General features: G+C 34.3%; 1 protein-coding gene across 1 annotated transcript in view; it reads left to right on the top strand.

Annotated features, from left to right (window-relative positions):
• The window catches only part of Cdc42bpa (CDC42 binding protein kinase alpha), a 333,475-nt gene that overhangs the window by 149,437 nt on the left and 165,077 nt on the right, over nucleotides 1–18,961 (top strand). Inside the window, 1 exon segment of the mRNA XM_047519951.1 lies at nucleotides 5,289–5,382. Coding sequence (XP_047375907.1) covers nucleotides 5,289–5,382 — 94 coding nt within the window.

Genomic DNA, 18,961 nt, shown 5'->3' on the forward strand with positions numbered 1-18,961 from the left:
GATTTTCTCCATTTCAATCCATTTACCAGCAGATGTCATTATTTAATTCTTTATGGCTGAGTAAAACTATTGCATATTTATGCCACATTCTCTTAATCCATTCATCTATTGTTAGACACCTGGATTGATTCCATAATTTGGCTATTGTGAATTGTGCTGCTGTAAACATTGAAGTGATTATATTTGTATAATGTGATAATTTTAGATCTTTTGGATAAATACCAAGGAGCAAGATAGCTGAATCACAGTGGTGGTTCCATTCCTAATTTTTTGAGGATCTCCACACTACTTACTAGAGTAGTTGTACTAATTTGCAGACCCTATAACAATGTAAGAGTGTACCTTTTTCCCCACATCCTCGTCAGCATTGATTATTATTTGTGTTCTTGTTAATTGCCATTCTGACTGGAGTGGGATGAAATCTTAGTGTAATTTTGATTTGCATTCCCCTAATTGCTAGAGATGCCAAACATTTCTTCATATCTTGTTTGTCATTGGGTTTGTTCTTTTGAAAAGTGTCTGTTTGGTTCTTTTTCCCATTTATCAATTGGGCCATTTGGGTTTTTTTGGTATTGAGTTTTTTGAGTTCTTTATATATTCTGGATATTAATTCCCTATCAGAGTAGAACTGGCAGAGATTCACCCTTATTTCATAGGCTCTCTCTTCATTCTCTTAATCATTTCCTTTGCTGTGCAGAAGCTTTTAATTTGATGGGATCCCACCCAATAATTCTTGGTTTTTATTCATGAGCTTTCGGGGTCTTGTTGAGGAAATTGGTGCCTGCACCTATATGATAGATTGTTAACCCTGTGTTTCCTTCTAGCAGTTGCGGGGTTTCTAGTCTAATTTTTAAGTCCTTGATTCATATTGATTTGACTTTTGTGCAGGGAAAAAGGCTATAAATTCATTCTTCTTCACAGGGACATCCAGTTTTCCCCAACACCATTGATTTAAAGGGCTTTCTTTCCCCACCATATATTTGTGATACCTTTTTCGAGTATCAGATGGCTTTAAAAATTTGAGTTTGTCTCTGTCTTCTATTCCATTGGTCTTCATATTATTTTGATGCCAATACCATACTGTTTTTTCACTGTAGCAGTATAGTATAATTTGAAATCAGGTATTGTGATGCTTCCTGAATCACTTTTCTTGTTCAGAATTGCGTCTCTCATTCTTGCAAATGAAACCCAATCTTCCAAATAAATTTTAGGGCTGTTTTTCCTAGTTCTGTGAAGAATGTCGTTGGTATTTCGATGGGGATTGCATCATTTTTCTTGTTTTTAATTCAATCTATGAAATGCTTCATTAAGAAGCATTTACTTTTTTAAAAAAAATTTCAGACTTCAGAAACTAGCCTCTAGTTTTAGAAACTCTCAATAAATCAACAAAATGTAAAGGATCCAAAATTATCCTAATCACTTTATAATTTATCCCAAATCAACAAATAATCTTCTTAGATTATGCCACATATCAGCAACTGGGAGGAAGATAGGTTTGGAAAACCCAAATTTTAGGATCCCCTAAGTCTATTGAGATAGAGTGAAATGGGATGAGAATGTTACAGTTGATGAAGCAGCTGTATACACTGGGTAGTGATCAACTCAGAGTAATTGCAAATTCATCACCTTTTATCATTTCTTAATGGTGAAGTTCTTTATGGTCAAATTAGTCTCATCTCATTGGTGTTCATTATATTCACCCTACTGTGCCTTAGAATACCAACCATATTCCTCCTATGGAAAGACTTAATGAACTGATTAAGGAATCAGTTTAAGAAAAAGACTATAAAGCAAAAGAAAAATGGTCAAAGTTTGTTTCTCAGAAACAGTAATCAAATGGCTCCAGCCTATATAAAAGATGGTTTTATTGATAATACAGAAAATGCAAATATTGTTATCACCACTTTGACCTAAAAGATGGGTAAAACATTTAAATATTTGACAAACTACTCTAATGTGCAGCTATATGATAATAGGCACATAGTGCTCATGGTAATATAAGTTGAGTCAAGTACTGAGGAGGCCCATTTTGGATATGTCTATTAAAATTTCAAATTTATGCATTTTTTTACTTAAAATTCCACATTTAGAATTTTATCCTACAGAGATCATTACATCTTGAAAACAGTCATTGAGAATTCTTCTATATTAGTATTATTTGTGAGACACAGAGGGGTATAGGTTCTTTGTCTTACAGATCTGAAGACTGAGAGTAAAGTAACAGAATTTAATTTAAACAGAGAGGAAGCAGAGCTTCTGCAAGAGAGAGGTCCTTGGTGGGTTACACCTAAGTTGTTGGTCTGGGGGTTTATACGGTGTTGCCGCAGATGACATTTTACGGTATTGGCTGACGACTTTTGGGAGGGGAGTTTCTACATCCAATCAGAATGAGACACTTGGTGATCATGTTGATTATGGTTCATATGCTATTTAGTGCTTGATATCTACCCATTGAATACTTTGTAAAAGGAATATTTTTTAAAAATATTTTTTTAGTTGTAGATGTCCACAATACCTTTATTTTATTTTTATGTGGTGCTGAGGATCAAACCTAGGGCCTCACACATGCTAGGTGAGCATGCTACCACTAAGTCCCTGCCCCAGCCCCTGAAAATGGAATTTTTCATAAATATTTTTTTAGTTGTAGATGGACACAATATGTTTTATTTATTTATTTCTATATGGTGCTGAGGATTGAACCCAGTGACTCACACATGCAAGGCAAGCTCTGCACCCCTGAGCCACAGCTCCAGACCCTGAAAACTTCTGTTTTTTTGTAATCAAGATCCTCACCCTGTCTGCCTATCATATTTCTAGCTCCTGGTCTTAATAGAAGATTGTCAAAAACTCAAGTGTTCACCAACAGCAGACTTGTTAACTAAATTATGTCACAGTTATATAATGGTGTGTTATATAAATGTATAAAAAATATTGGGGCTTTTTCTCTTCTAATATGGGTCAAAGAATTTTCTGTAAGTGAAGAAAGATTGCCGTGCATAATATACTATTTGGATTAAAAATAAGATTATATGCTTGCTTTTATATAATAAAGGAAACTAAGAAAGGATAGATAAACTAATCATAATAATTATTTTTGTCAGTATAGTATGAGTAGATGGGGGACATGTACAATAGGGAAATTTTTCAGTGTATGTTTAAAAATCGTTTTTATTTTGAACAGTAAAATGTGTTATCCATCCCCAAAATTAAATAAATAGAATTAAATCAGAACAGAAGTGAAAATAATCCATGTTTTGAAATTTTTAAAATGCATTCTTTGTAACTCCTAGGTTTGAGGGAAGATCACAATGGAAAATAAATATTTAGAATGAAGAAGAAAGCTCTACATATCAGAACTTGTACGTGCAGTAACTGTTGCAATAAACGAAGTTGCTAACCTTAAGTGAACTTAAAAAAGAAGGAAAGATTAGAAAAAAGTGAATTAAACCTCCAATGTGGGAAGCTGGCAAAGAACAGCAAAGTTAAATTACAGAGAAGGAAAAGGGTGAAAAGAAGTTAAATTTGATGAAATGTAGAAATAAGGAGAGGATCAATCAAATTATTATTTTAAAATAATCACAAAAGGACAAATATCTGGTTCATCATAGTAAAAAAATATGGAATCTTAAGCCAGATTACATGTGTCTCAGTCCTGACTGTGACATCTTCCTCATTTGTAAATGGGATAAATAATTGTACCCACCTTACAGAGCTGTGAATGTTAAATAAGCAAAGCTCTTAAAGCAATTGGAATAGTAGATGGGAAACAAAGTACTAAGGATTTGATGTTATTTTTGTCAAGAACAAAAGATAAAAGATACAAAGAATATTAGGAATGCAACTACATTATAGGTTTAAAAATCATAATACTATTATCAACTATTTCTAATCAATTTTAAAACATGGATAAAATTTGTATTTTATTAGAAAAATACAAACTACCCTAGAAGAAATAAAAACTCTCTGAATACATTAAGATCATATACAGAATGAAAATCTCCTCCACAAAATTCTAATATCTTATTTTTAATGGTAGTTCTTATCCCCCCCATTTAAAAAATTGTCCCAGTTAAGAATGTTTTCATCACCCCAGAAAGTTTCTTTGTGCCAGTGCAGGAAGCAGAATGGAATGGCCTCATGGCCATAATTGCCAATCTGTGATGACTCAGTGATCAAAATTGTACTAATGTTATATCCATATTACAGATGGGAAATCTAAGGGATAGAAACCTGTAGTGTTATCCTTCAGGTTAAAATGACTTTATTCTTCTCTTAATCCCATGGCAATAGAATTCTTTAAAAAATATGTAAGTTGTATTTAGAAGATTCTTCTTATTCTCTTTAAATAGGGTAAATTGGGAGGACCTAATATCTAACTTACTCAGTTACAATTTTTAGAATAGGATAAGAAACATTATTACTGACTTGAGAATCTTCTTTACAAAATCATTTTATATGATTGTTTTCCCAAAGGTTGCATTCAAATGCAAAACAAATAAAAATCTGGTATGATATAATTTATTATTTAAATTTAGGTGTCGTGCAAGCCATTAACATCCATAAATAATGAAAGCTCTAAATAATATAGGTAATCTGTTCCACATTTATTTCAGTTCTTCCACAAAATTAGCTTTATGAAGCTATTCCTTTTTGTTGTTGTGACCTGCAGTACTTGAGAATTTGTCTGTTGGTAGTTATGTTCAGGGTCTAGGAAGTATTTTTTTCCCTGTAAAATATCATAAGCTAGATGATAGCATTTTTTGTGAGTGTCAGGTAATTTTGACTTTTCTTAATATACTGATAATAGGCCTACCATAGCCACGTTGGAATCTGTGTAAAATGTAAAGAAAACAATAAAATTACCAAAGTACTTTTGATCTCCAGGGAAATTGTATATATTTAATAAAGTTTTAAACTGGGTATGGTGGTGCACCCCTGTAAACCCAGTGACTCAGGAGGCTGAGGTAGGAGGATCACAAGTTTGAGGCCAGCCTCAGTCACTTAGTAAGACACTGTCTCAAAATAAAAAATAAAAAGGACTGTGGTTGTAACTTCATGGTAAAGTGTCTATAGGTTCAGTTCACAGTAATCCCCCCTCAAAAGAAAAAGAAAAAAAGTTTTAGTATGAACCATGAATCAGATCCTAAAGTTGAATACACTTTCATAAAGTGGTTGAATAGACTTTCTTAGAGTATTACTTTAAAAATAAGTTGATATTTTTATCTTATTACCCAACTGATTATTTTTAATTTTCCCAACTAAAAATTGAATGTATATATTTTTTTCAGAGACATCAAACCTGACAATATATTGATGGATATGAACGGACATATTCGGTTAGCAGATTTTGGTTCTTGTCTGAAGCTGATGGAAGATGGAACGGTAAATAAAGAAATCCTAAATTACTCTACCCACAGATGTTTTCTTTGGTGTATGTCTTCTTTCTTTATTTTAGAAGCCTATCTGTCTATCCAGCCATCCGTTTGTCTGTCGGTGCACCACTTCCTTCCACAGTGGCCTTTGGCCATGCTTGTTCATAAAAGGGCTTGTCTATAAAATCAGAAGCCATTTCACCTGCTCATATTCATAATCTTGAGATTGCTATTTTATGAGCTCTTATTTGTTCATTAGCTGTTAACTACTTATTGTACTGGAAATATTTCTAAGTTTTCAGAAGGTAAGGAAAAAGAAATTTCATGTTGAAAAGGAAATGTTACTCCACCCTCACATTTTAAAATTTATTTTTTCTTTCCTAATTGTATAGTTACTCTGAGGGACAGTGCTCAACAAATCCTTTTTTTCTCTCTCCCCCAGAAAAATCTCCCTGGTTGTATGTTCCCTGTAGATTAACTAATTATTAATTAATTAATAGAAACTTTAGTTGGTAGAAACTTTTTGGAGAACAGCTTAGTATAATATATTCTAAAGGCAATGAAAGTGTCACATTATTCTGGATTAGTAACTTCAGTTCTGAAAATTTATCCTGAAGAGAGAATTTTTTTAAAGGCTTATATTAACTCTTTGGCCATATTGATAGGAATAATTAGTATAGAGTTAGCCCTCCTACTCTAAACAACTGTAAAACTGGATACAATATCTGAGACAGACATTTTTTGTGTAATGGACAACAAACAGCATAAGACAATTATCCCTGACAGGAATGAACTCTTGTGCTGTGCCTCTTTAATTGCCCACAATTGAAACAGTTCCCAACTCTCCTGCAAAAAGCTAGAGTTGGAGCAAAGTATAGCATTTCTTCAGAGATTAGGAGAAGAGACCAAAGATGAGTTAGATGTAGCAGCTGGAATCTGCAGGGCTTGGCATTGGAGAGAAAGAGAGATTGTACAGAGAATCTAAAGTATCCACTTGGGGGTACCTTTTTTAAGGTTGGGCAGTAAATGTGCAATGCAAGATCATATGAAATTTGCCAAATTATAGCGATACCTGTTCGAAACCAAATAGAGTACTGGAGATCAAGCAGTACTGGAGGAGAAACAGAGGATGTTGGATTTTTGGCCCTGGAAGCTTTTAGCATTTAAGACCAACTGGGCTTTAGATGAATCATAGACTTTACATTAACAGAGTGAATTCTCAGAGTGTAACCATAATCTAACACATGTTCAAGGAAATCAGCCAGTAATTATTTTGTGTGCTTAAACAAGACATTATATTTCAGAGGAATATAAGAGATGCACACTCCCTAAAAAAATGGAGATGGAGATAGTAATATAGAGTTAGAAAAAAAAATTAAAGCGTGAGTAGAAACCTTGATGGTACTTATATATAAGGAAGAAATGTCAGAATAACCACTGACTTCTTATGAGAAATCATAGAAAGATATCTTTAAAGTGCTGAAAGGGAAAAGAAATGTGTAAACTGAGAATTCTATAGCAAGCAAAAATCCTTAAAAAATGAGAGTGAATTTAAAATGTTCAGATTAATGAAAGATGAGGAATTAATCTCTAGCAGGTCTGGGAAGCTAAAGAATGTCCTTCATGCCAAAGGAAATGATACCATTTGTACACTTAGATCTATAGGATAAAGAATATCAGATATGATAAATAAGTGGGCAAGAAAAAAATGACTCTTAAAAATTATACATAAAAGGCTTCTGTTAGATTAAAAAATATTAAGATTTTAATGTGGAGTTTAATGTAGAAGTAAAAACACACAATAAACAATGGAAGATAGGTATATAGAATTATACTGCTTTAGGATAATAAAGTATGAAGCATAAAGTGGGAAGCGGGTAGTGCAAGGTTTGGCATGAAAAGAAAATAGCATGGTGGTTTTGTTGAATTGAGAAAACACACAGTGAAATCAGATGCTTTGGCATCTGGAAGTCATGGGCCACAATTCCAGAAAGGAGGGAGCTTTACTGAAAAAGAACTGCAGGGAAAGAACCTGTCATTCTCCAGTCCCACATGCTATAAGCCCCTCGTACTAAAAGTTGGGGCTTTTCTCCTGGAGCCTGATGTCTGCTTTTCTAAATCCCAGTACATTCCAAGTGAATAGTGATTGCTGTTTCTTTCCTTCTGAGTTTCCCTCAATCAAATTTGTTCCTGAAAGAGTGGTATCTTTCTATTTATCCATTCTTACTTTGTTTGACAGTGGGATTATGTTTTAAATTTTGTTTCTGGCACATTTTGTGATGATCTCAAAGTAGTTTTCTTGGACACACCAGCATGTTGGACCTCTGTTTAAAAAATTATAATAAAGAACTTCTTGTTTTATTTAATTTTATATTTTCATAAGAATGATACCTAAATATTTTAGGAAGATGTATAACGAAATATTTTAATTCTTCTCTCCTCCGAATCTGTTTCCCTAGAGAAAGGTTCTTAAACTTTTGACCCTTTCTTCTGGCATTTCATTTATGTACACATTTCTTACCATATTTGTGTTGCTATCTCTTATTTATCAAGATTCTATTTAGCTGGGTATGGTGGCACATGTCTGTAATCTCAGCCTGTCAAGAGGCCTGATACAGGGGATCCTGAGTTCAATGCCAGCTTGTAGCAACTTAGCAAGGTCCTAAGCAATTTAGTGAGACTTTGTTTCAAAAAATAAAAAAACTAAAAAAATAAAAATAGGGCTGGGAATGTGGCTCAGTGGTTAATATCCCTTCCTTCAATCCCTGTTACCAAAAAAAGAAAGAAAGAAAGGAAGAAAAGGAAAAAAAAAGGATTTTATTTCCTGCCATGGAAGATGAACCTTCAGGTCTCTTAGTCCCCTCTTATGCAACCAGTTCACTTCCTTTCTATCTTCCCAGTGTAATTACCATATAATCTGCCATTAAATTCTCTTCAAGATTTTTTTAATAATGATACTAATATTCTTAGTGTGCCATGCAGTTTATTTTAATTACATTTCTTTGCTTTATCTTTTCATTCTCTCTGGGGTAAGTAACCACTTTACATTCTTTAGTTTTGTTTGTTTGTTTGTTTATTTGGTTTTTTCTTTGTTTTTTTCAGTTCTGGGGATCAAATCCAGGGCCTCATGAATGCCAGACAAGTGCTCTACCACTGAGCCCTACATTGCTTAGTTTTTCATTTTAATTCATACCTGTTTATCCACAAACTTTCTGCCAAATGTTAATTTGGCGATTCCTTTTCCTCTCAGACACATTATATAAATAAGCAATTCCCCTTTATTCCTTGAAGATATATATACTGGAGTCTTGCCTTCTCCTGTCCTAATCTTGATGTTTTTTAGGCGTAATGCAGAACTGTCTTCCTAAGACTATGCTCTTATCATGGAATTTATTGTGTGTTGGTCTGTGATATTGGATCCTCTGTTACTAGATCCCTTGTGTGTCCTTTTCACTGATGGTAGCTGCCTGAGGAAAGTTCCAGGGGAAGTAAATATTTCACAATCTTTGATGTCTGAAGTATGCCTTCATTTCTTCTCTCTTATGTGATTGATAATTTTGACATAGTATTCTAGATTTGAAGTGATTTTTCTCGTCTTCTTAGAGGGTTACTGTTGAGGCATTTGATGTCATTCTGGTTCTCAGTTCTATTATAGTCTTTCAGTATATCTCAGGAAAAAAAAAATCTCAGAAGCTTTTAGGTTGTCCCATTTATTCCCAGTGTTTGAAACTGATATTATATGTGGGTCATTGTTATTTTTTTTTTTTTAACCTGGACAGATGCTCCAAATCTAAGAGCCTTTGCCGAACAAAGTCTGTGACTTTCAAAATTAAGCTTGAAGTTGATTTTTGGCTCTTAAACCAGAGTCAGAAATATATCTTAATCATTTTACCTTTAGAAGTCAGTTTCTGATGGAGAAATGTCCACTATAATTCTTTTTCTTCCTCTAAAATTGTCTTGACTGTTTTTGCCTTTTTGTTTTTCCATGTAATTGTTATGATGGTTTATATTCATATCTGTACCCAAGTATAGATATTCTTTCACAAATACAAGCTTGAGGACCTACACTGAATTGAGAGATTGATTTTAGGGAATTTATAACATGGAATGTTCCCTTCCATGAATGTATTCATTCTAATTATTTTAGATTTTCTTGTATTTCTGTAATAAAATTTTATAATATTCACTATTATTAATCTATTGCCTACATGTATTAGATTTAGTCCTAGATACCTTGTGAATTTTTTTGTTATGGCAAATTATAGCTTGAATTTGCAACTTAATAGCATGTAGCTCTTTTTTAAGCCAGTTGATTTTCTGTGTTCATTCTGACTATAGATATCATGCTAAATTTTTATCAGCTCAAAATAATTTGTAGATGCTTCTAGATTTCCTATACAGACTGTCATATAATCCACAAATAAAGATTATCTTCAGATTTTTTTCCCTTCATAAACTTTTTCCAGTACAGTGTTAAGTAAGTGTGGTGACTGGGCTTGCTGACACATGCCTGTAATCCCAGCACCTGTGGGTGCTGAGGCAGCAGGATGGCAAGTTCAAAGCCAGCCTCAGCAACTTAGTGAGACCCTCAAAATAACAAGGGCTGGGGATGTGTGTTTAGGTGTGCTTGGGTTCAATCCCTGGTACAAAAAACCCCCAAAAAACAACAAAACAAAACTAAACTAAACTAAACAAAAAAAATGTGTATGGATAATAATGAGCATATTGTCTTGTTCCTAACTTTTATAGTGGTGTTTCTGGACTTTGAAATGAATATGTGTTTGCTGTTGGCTTTTGGTATATATCCTTTATCAGATTAGGGAATTTCCTTCCATTTCTGATTACCAAGAGTTTACCATTTTGATTATAATCAAATAATTTTTGTATTCATTGGGATGATATGGCATTTTCCGTTCAATTTTTTAAATTCATTTTTATTGTAAACAAATGGGATACATCTTGTTTCTCTGTACATGAAGTAGAGATATACCATTTGTGTAATCATACATTTACCTAGGGTAATAGTTTTTGATTCATTCTATTTTTCCCTCCCCCAACCCCTCCCATCCCTCCCACCCCTCTTATCCCTCTATAGAGTCCCATCCCTCTTTCCTCCATTCTTGCCCCCTTCCACCCCCTATATGTGTCATCATCCTCTTATCAGTGAGATCATTTGTCCTTTGGTATTTTGAGATTGGCTTATCTCACTTAGCATGATATTCTCCAACTGCATCCATTTGCCTGCAAATGCCATAATTTTATCATTCTATATGGCTGAGTAATATTCCATGGTATATATATATATACCACAGTTTCTTTATCCATTCATCAGTTGAGGGGTATCTAGGTTGGTTCCACATTCTGGCTATTGTAAACTGAGCAGCTATAAACATTGTTGTGGCTTTATCTCTGTAGTATGCTGATTTTAAGTCCTTTGGGTATAGGCCAAGGAGTGGAATAGCTGGGTCAAATGGTGGTTCCATTCCAAGCTTTCTGAGGAATCTCCACACTGCTTTCCAGAGTGGCTGCACTAATTTGCAACCCCACCAGCAATGTATGAGTGTACCTTTTTCCCCACATCCTCTCCAACACCTATTGTTGCTTGTATTCTTGATAATCGCCATTCTAATTGGGGTGAGATGGAATCTCAGGGTAGTTTTGATTTGCATTTCTCTTATTACTAGATATGTTGACCATTTTTTCATGTATCTGTTGATTGCTTGTACATCTTCTTCTGTGAAGTGTCTATTCATTTCCTTAGCCCATTTGTTGATTGGATTATTTGTATTCTTGGTGTAGAGTTTTTTGAGTTCTTTATATATTCATTGGGATTTTAATTGGAATTGCATTGAATCTGTATAGTACTTTTGGTAGTATGGCCATTTTGACAATATTAATTCTTCCTATCCAAGAACATGGGAGATCTTTCCATCTAATAAGGTTTTCTTTAATTTTTTCTTTATTCTGTAGTTCTCATGGTAGAGGTCTTTCACCTCTTTTTTTAGATTGATTCCCAAGTATTTTATTTTTTCAAAGCTATTGTGAATGGGGTAGTTTTCCTAACTTCTCTTTCTGAAGATTCATGACTTATGTATAAAAATGCATTGGATTTATGTGCATTAATCTTATATCCTGCTACTTTACTGAATTCACTTACGAGTTCTAAAATTTCTGGTGGAATTTTCTGGTTCCTCTAAATATATAATTATGTCATCATCAAATAGGGATAGTTTGAGTTCTTCTTTTCCTATTCATATCCCTTTAATTTCCTTCATCTGTCTAATTGCTCTGGCTAGAGTTTCAAGGACAGTGTTGAGTAGAAGTGGGGAAAGAGGGCATCCCTGCCTTTTTCCAGTTTTTAGGGGGAATGCATTCAGTTTTTCACCATTTAGAATGACATTGGCTATGGGCTTAGCATAGATGGCCTTTACAATGTCAAGGAATGTTCCTACTATCCCTATTTTTTCCAGTGTTTTGAGCATGAAGGGATGCTGTATTTTATCGAATGCTTTTTCTGCATCTGTCAAAATAATCATGTGATTCTTAACTTTAAGTCTGTTGATATGGTGAATTGAATTACATTTATTGATTTCCAGATGTTGAACCAACCTTGCATCCCTGGGATAAAACCCACTTGATCATGGTGCACTATCTTTTTAATATATTTTTGAATGTGATTTGCTAAGATTTTGTTGAGAATTTTTGCATCAATGTTCATTAAGGATATTGGTCTGAAATTTTCTTTCCTCCATGTGTCTCTGTCTGGATTAGGTATCAGGGTGATATTGGCTTCATAGAATGAATTTGGGAGGGTTCCCTCGTCTTCTATTTCATGAAATACTTTGAGAAGTATTGGAATGAGCTCTTCTTTAAAGGTTTTGTAGAACTCGGCTGAGAACTCGGCTGGTCCCAGACTTATCGTTGTTGGTAGGCTTTTGATGACTTCTTCTATTTCATTACTTGAAATTGATTTATTTAAATTGTATATGTCCTCCTCGTTCAGTTTAGGTAATTCATATGTCTCTAGAAACCTGTTGATATCTTTGAGATTTTCCATTTTGTTGGAATATAGATTTTCAAAATAGCTTCTAATTATGTTTTGTATTTCATTCGTACCTGTTGTGATATTTCCTTGTTCATTCCGAATTTTAGTGATTTGGGTTTTCTCTCTTCGTCTCTTTGTTAGTGTGGCTGAGGGTTTATCAATTTTGTTTATTTTCTCAAAGAACCAACTATTTATTTTGTCAATTTTTTCAATTGTTTCTTTTGATTCAATTTCATTAATTTCAGCTCTGATTTGAACTATTTCCTGTCTTCTACTACTTTTGGTGTTGCTCTGTTCTTTTTCTAGGGCTTTGAGCCATAGTGTTAGGTCGTTTATTTGTTGATTTTTTTCTTCTTTTGTTGAATGCACTCCATGAAATAAATTTTCCTCTAAGAACTGCTTTCATACTGTCCCAGAGATTTTGATATGTTGTTTCTTTGTTCTCATTTACCTCTAAGAATTTTTTAATTTCCTTCTTGATATCTTCTGTTATCCATTCATCATACAATGTATTATTTAATCTCCAGGTGTTGGAGTAGTTTCTGTTTTTTATTCTGTCATTTATTTCTAATTTCAATCCATTATGATCTGGTAGAATACAAGGTATTATCTCCATCTTCTTGTATTTGCTAACAGTAGCTTTGTGGCATAATATATGGTCTATTTTAGAGAAGGATCCATGTGCTGCTGAGAAGAAAGTGTATTCGTTCTTTGTTGGATGGTATAGTCTATGTATGTCCATTAAGTCTAAATTATTGATTGTGTTATTGAGATCTGTGGTTTCTTTGTTCAATTTTTGTTTGGAGGATCTCTCCAGTGGTGAGAGAGGTGTGTTAAATCACCTAGTATTATTGTGTTGTGGTCTATTTGATTTCTGGCATTGAGAAGGATTTGTTTTATGTATATGAATGAGCCAGTGTTTGGGGCATAGATATTTACGATTGTTATGTTTTGCTGATTTAAGTTTCCTTTAAGCAGTATGAGATGTCCTTCTTTATCCCTTCTGACTAACTTTGGCTTGAAGTCCACATTATCTGATATGAGGATGGATACTTAGACTTTTTTGCTGTGTCCATGTGCATGGTATGTTTTTCCCCATCCTTTCACCTTTAGTCTGTGGGTATCTCTTTCTACGAGATGAGTCTCTTGCAGGCAGCAAATTATTGGATCTTTCTTTTTAATCCAATCTGCCAGTCTATGTCTTTTGATTGATGAGTTCAGGCCATTAACATTCAGGGTTATTATTGAGATATGATTTGTATTCCCAGTCATTTGGCTCATTTTTTTTTTTAATTGACATGATTTGATTTCTCCTTTATTTGGGTGTTCCTTTAGGGTAGTTCCTCCCTTTGCTGATTTACATCGTTGGTTTTCATCTCTTCCTCATGGAATATTTTGCTGAGAATGTTCTGTAATGCCGGCTTTCTTTTTGTAAATTCTTTTAGCTTTTGTTTATCATGGAAGGATTTTATTTTGTCATGAAATCTGAAGGTAAGTTTTGCTGGGTGTAAGATTCTTGGTTGGCATCCATTTTCTTTCAGAGCTTGAAAACTGTCGTTCCAGGCCCTTCTAGCTTTTAGGGTTTGGTTTGAAAATTCTGCTGATATCCGTATTGGTTTCCCCCTGAGGGTAATTTGATTCTTTTCTCTCGCAACCTTTAAAATTCTGTCTTTATTTTGTATGTTAGGTATTTTCAATATAATGTAACTTGGTGTGGGTCTGTTGTAATTTTGTGTATTTGGAGTCCTGTAAGCCTCTTGTACTTGATTTTCCATTTCATTCTTCAGATTTGGGAAATTTTCTGATATTATTTCATTGAATAGATTGTTCATTCCTTTGGTTTGTTTCTCTAAGCCTTCCTCAATCCCAATAATTCTTAAATTTGACTTTTTCTTGATATTCCATAGTTCTTGTAGATTCTGTTCATGATTTCTTACCATCTTCTGTTTGGTCAGCTTTGTTTTCAAGATTAAATATTTTGTGTTCGATATCTGAGGTTCTGTCTTCCAGGTGTTCTATCCTATTGGTTATGCTTTCTATGGAGTTTTTAATTTGGTTTATTGTTTCCTTCATTTCAAGGATTTTTTTTTTCCAGTATCTCTAACTCTTTGTTGAAATGATCTTTTGCTTCCTGTATTTGCTCTTTTAACTGTGAATTGGTGTGATCTTTCAATGCCTGTATTTGCCCTTTCATCTCATCCTCCAATGCCTGCATTTGCTCTTTTATCTCCTCGTTTGCTTCCCTGATCATTTTGATTATGTCCATTCTGAACTTCCTTTCTGACATTTCTTCTTCTTCTTCTGCCATGCTGTCATTGGATTTTATTGCTATACCATCTAGGTTTGTTTGGGACATTTTCTTCCCTTGTTTTCTCATATTGTTCAGGTATCTACCCCTCTAGTAGTGAAACTCTGGGATATTGCAGATTTCCTCTGTTGACTAATATTGTCTCTGTAGATTTCCAATAACTCACCTCTTAGCTTTCAGTAGCCTGAAGTCTTGGAGGAACTTGATAATGCAGTGCTGCACTAGGAAGCTGGCCTTCTAGGGGTGGTGGCCTTCAGGTGGGGTATATTCCCCGGTGGCTCTAAGTTGGTCCCACGTCTCTCAATACCTCTTCTTCTTAGCTCCTCTAGCCTCCTGTAGGTGTCTCAGGAAGGGAGTTGCCCTTCCAGTGATGATGGCCACCTCCTCAGGAGTAATTCAAAATGCCTGCACCAGCCTATAAAGAAACCTCTGGCTAACTCCTTGATGGCGACAAACCTCAGCGTGGTGGTCGGGTGGAGTTGTTCAGTGATGGCGGCTGTCTTTGTCCTGGTCGTTGGGCAGGTTGGCTACCCGCTGCCCAGCACCGCAAGGCAGATCGTTGGGTACCCACCTGCTACCTCCTCAATGCAAGTGGCCTGACTTTCCTGCCAGCTCGCTCCGCGACTGCAACCGACTAGGGATGGCACTGAGCTAGGTGCAGGGGTCAGGCGGGGTCGCTCAGTTATGATGTCTGTCCTTGGCATGCTGGCTGGGCGGGATAGCTGCCTACCGCCTACCTCCTCGATGTAGGCAACCTGACTCCCTCCCCAACTGCGACCAACCAGTGATGGCACCATGCTAGGTGCAGGGGTCAGGCCTCCTTTTAATCTTAATTTGATGAATGACATAATTTTTCAGTGTTAAGCCATCTATTCTTTGGATAAGCCTAACTTTATCACAATTTCATACTGATATATTTTAAAAGATTGCTAGATTATAACTGCTAATATTTTATATAGGATTGTTACCTGACATTTATTAATGAGATTGATCATATCTGAGACTGAAATAGCTTTATAAAATGAGTAGGTAAGCCCTCTCTCCTCTTAATCATTTTAGTCTAGGACAGTTAATACAATTTATTGGTTATTTGTTTCTTATGTAATTCATAAAATTCACTGTAAATTACCTTAGCCTTATGAGGTTTTGGTTTTCTTTATCTTCTTTGTTTTACAAAGTAGATTTTTTTTTTTTTACTATTGATTCACACTTTTTAATGGTTATATAACTCTGTTTGGTTTTCTGTTTCTTCCTGAGTCAGTTTTGGTAAGTTACATTTTTATGAAAATTGTTCATTTTCTTTGAATTTTCAGTTTTGTTCAAATTATCCTCTTCCTAGTTTTAAAATCTCATTTGTATATGTAGTTTTGCCCCATTTTTCATTTCTAATTTTGTTTATGTTTCTCTTTTCCTTTGTAAATATTTTAAAGAACATTTACTGTTATTTAATTCTAAGTCTTTTCCAACTCCAGTGAGAATTCTTATGTGGATCATAATTATTTAGAGATGTACCTTTCATATCTATAATGTTATATTAATTAATTGATTTGCTTCTTTCTAGTTTTGTTGGAAAATGGGTTTGATAATCATTTTGTGGGGGTGTTAGTTGATATTTGTTTGTAATTTTAGAATGCTTATTCAAAAAGAATACATTTTTAGTAACTTTTATTTAGTTTTATTTCTTTTTCTACTTTGACAGTTATGCCTTTTATGTTAAATAATTTAATGCTTTAATTTTTAAAAATATTTACACGTGATTTAAGTATAGAGTTAATCAACTTTTGCAGCATATTCCCAATCAAAACAAGAAACTTAGTTTACATCATATACAAAAATTAACTCAAGCCAGGCATGGTGGTGTGCATCTGTAATCCCAGCACCTGGTGAGGCCAAAGCAGAAGGATGGCAAGTTCCAAGTTTGACTCAGCAACTTGGGGAGGCTATAAGCAACCTAGCAAGACCCTGTCTCAAAAAATAAAAAGGACTGGGAATGTGGCTCAGTAGTTAGGCTCTGTTGGGTTCATTTACTGGTACCAAAAACAAAACAAACAAACCAACAAAAACCTTGAAGTGAGTTAAATGCCTACATATAGAAACTAAAACTATAAAACTATAAAGCATAGGTGAAAACTTCATGACATTGGATTTGATAGTGATATCTTGGCATAACACAAAAATCACAGGCACAAAAGAAAAATATAAAGAAATAAGAAACTTTTGTGCATCAATCTTCAGAGTGAGAAGACAACATGTTGAATAGGTCAAAATATTTGCAAATCATGTCCAATCATATGATAATATAAAATAAATGAATAAAAGAACTGTACAACTCAACAAAAATAACCCCATTGAAAAATTACAAGGGACCTCAATAAAGAATTTTCCAAAGAAGATATACAGATGACCAATAAGAACATTAAAAGATGCTCACTAAAGCTAATCATTAGAGAACTGCAAATCACAGCCATAGCAAGCACCTCTTAATCTGGGATGACTGGTATTAAAGCAGAAAATATCAAGTGTTATCCAGGATGTGAATAAATAGGAAATCTTGGGCACTGTTGGTAGAAATGTACAATAGTATAGCCACTATGGGGAAAAATATGGGTAGTTCTTCAAGAAATTAAAAATAAAATTACTGAGTATTCCAGCAATTTCTATTCTGGATATATACCCCCCAAAAATAAAAACGGATGCTTGAACAGATGTTTTCATGCCCATGTTCACAGCAGCATTATTCACAATAGCTAAAAGTTGGAAGCTACCCAAATGTCTTTCAACAGAAGAAGAAGTGTATAGACACAGTGATTGATCAGTCAACCTTAAAAAGGAAGGAAATTCTAATACATGTAATAACCTTAAGGACATGCAAGTAAAATAATCCAGTCACAAAAGGACAAATAATGTCTAATTCCATTTATATGAGGCACCTGGAGGAGCCAGATTCAAAGATGCTGAAAGTTCAATGTTGATTGCCAGGCACTAAGGGGAGGGAAAATGGGGTAATTATTATTTTAAGACAACTAAGAAACTTAGAACATTTTAATCCTGATTATCCCCTCAGTGGAATTTACTGTTTTCTAGTATTTTAGGGTTTTTTCTTTTTTTCTTTTCCTTTTCTTGGGAGTGAGGGTGGGGAGGTGTGGATATGGGTGGATTTTAAAATAATCTTATTGTATTAAGTTTAAATTGACTAATTATAGTTGCATATATTTATAGGACATCTTATTTTTCAACCCTATAGTAGTTGATATGCTCTTCCTTGTCTTGTTTTTATTTTGTATCCTCCTCTATCTCCTTCTCTTCCTTCTTCATTATGTTATATAATAAATAACCACGTAAGTACATGTTTAAATTTACTAATATGCTTATTCATGATTGCTTCTAGTATCATATTCCTCAATCTGAGTTCGTGTTTTCTGGAGAACACCTTTTAGTACTGCTCTTAAAGAATCTGTAAGTTATAGCTCACTCAGTCTTTTATGAAAAAGTCTTTAACACATTCCTGAATCTCAATTTAGATAAATGGGTATTTTGGTTTGGATCTAGAAGTGCCCCCGTAAAAGCTCATGTATTAGGCAGTGTTCAGAATTTAAAAGCCTGGATTATGAGAGCTTTACATGAGTAGATGACTCCATTTGATGGATTAATAATTTGCATGGCCTACTGGGTAGTAAATATTTTGGGAGCATAGTCTTGGCTGCTATGAACTGAAAACTATTCTCTGCCACATCTTGTTGCCACAGTGGTTTGCCTTGTCTCAGGTCTAGAGTAATAAGTTACCCAACCGTGGACTGAACTGCTGAAACCATGAGACTGAATAAACTTTTCTTCCTCTAAGTTGTTGTTGTTAAGTTTTTGGTCACAGAAATACAAAGGTAACTAATACAGTAGGAAATAATTATTTTATCTTATAATTTCTTTTGTTCTCATTACTATTAGTATTAATATTTCATCTATCAGTCTAATTGTCATTCTTTGGTAGATAATCTTTTTCCATTTTTGAGTTCTGTTGGTTGAATCTAGGGCCTTGAGCCTTCTAGGCAAGTGCTCTTCTTTTGGGCTGCACCCCCAGCCCTTATATAATCTTTATTGTTCTTCAATTTTTTAAAATTTCTTTGCCTTTGGTATTCCATGATTTTAACTATAGTAGGTTTACAAGTGGAACTGGTTTTATTTCTTTAGTACCAATACCCTACTGATTCCAAGAATTCAAGCCTTACATTATTCTTGAAA

This window comes from Sciurus carolinensis, chromosome 12, assembly GCF_902686445.1.
Source record: "Sciurus carolinensis chromosome 12, mSciCar1.2, whole genome shotgun sequence".
NCBI lineage: Eukaryota > Metazoa > Chordata > Mammalia > Rodentia > Sciuridae > Sciurus > Sciurus carolinensis.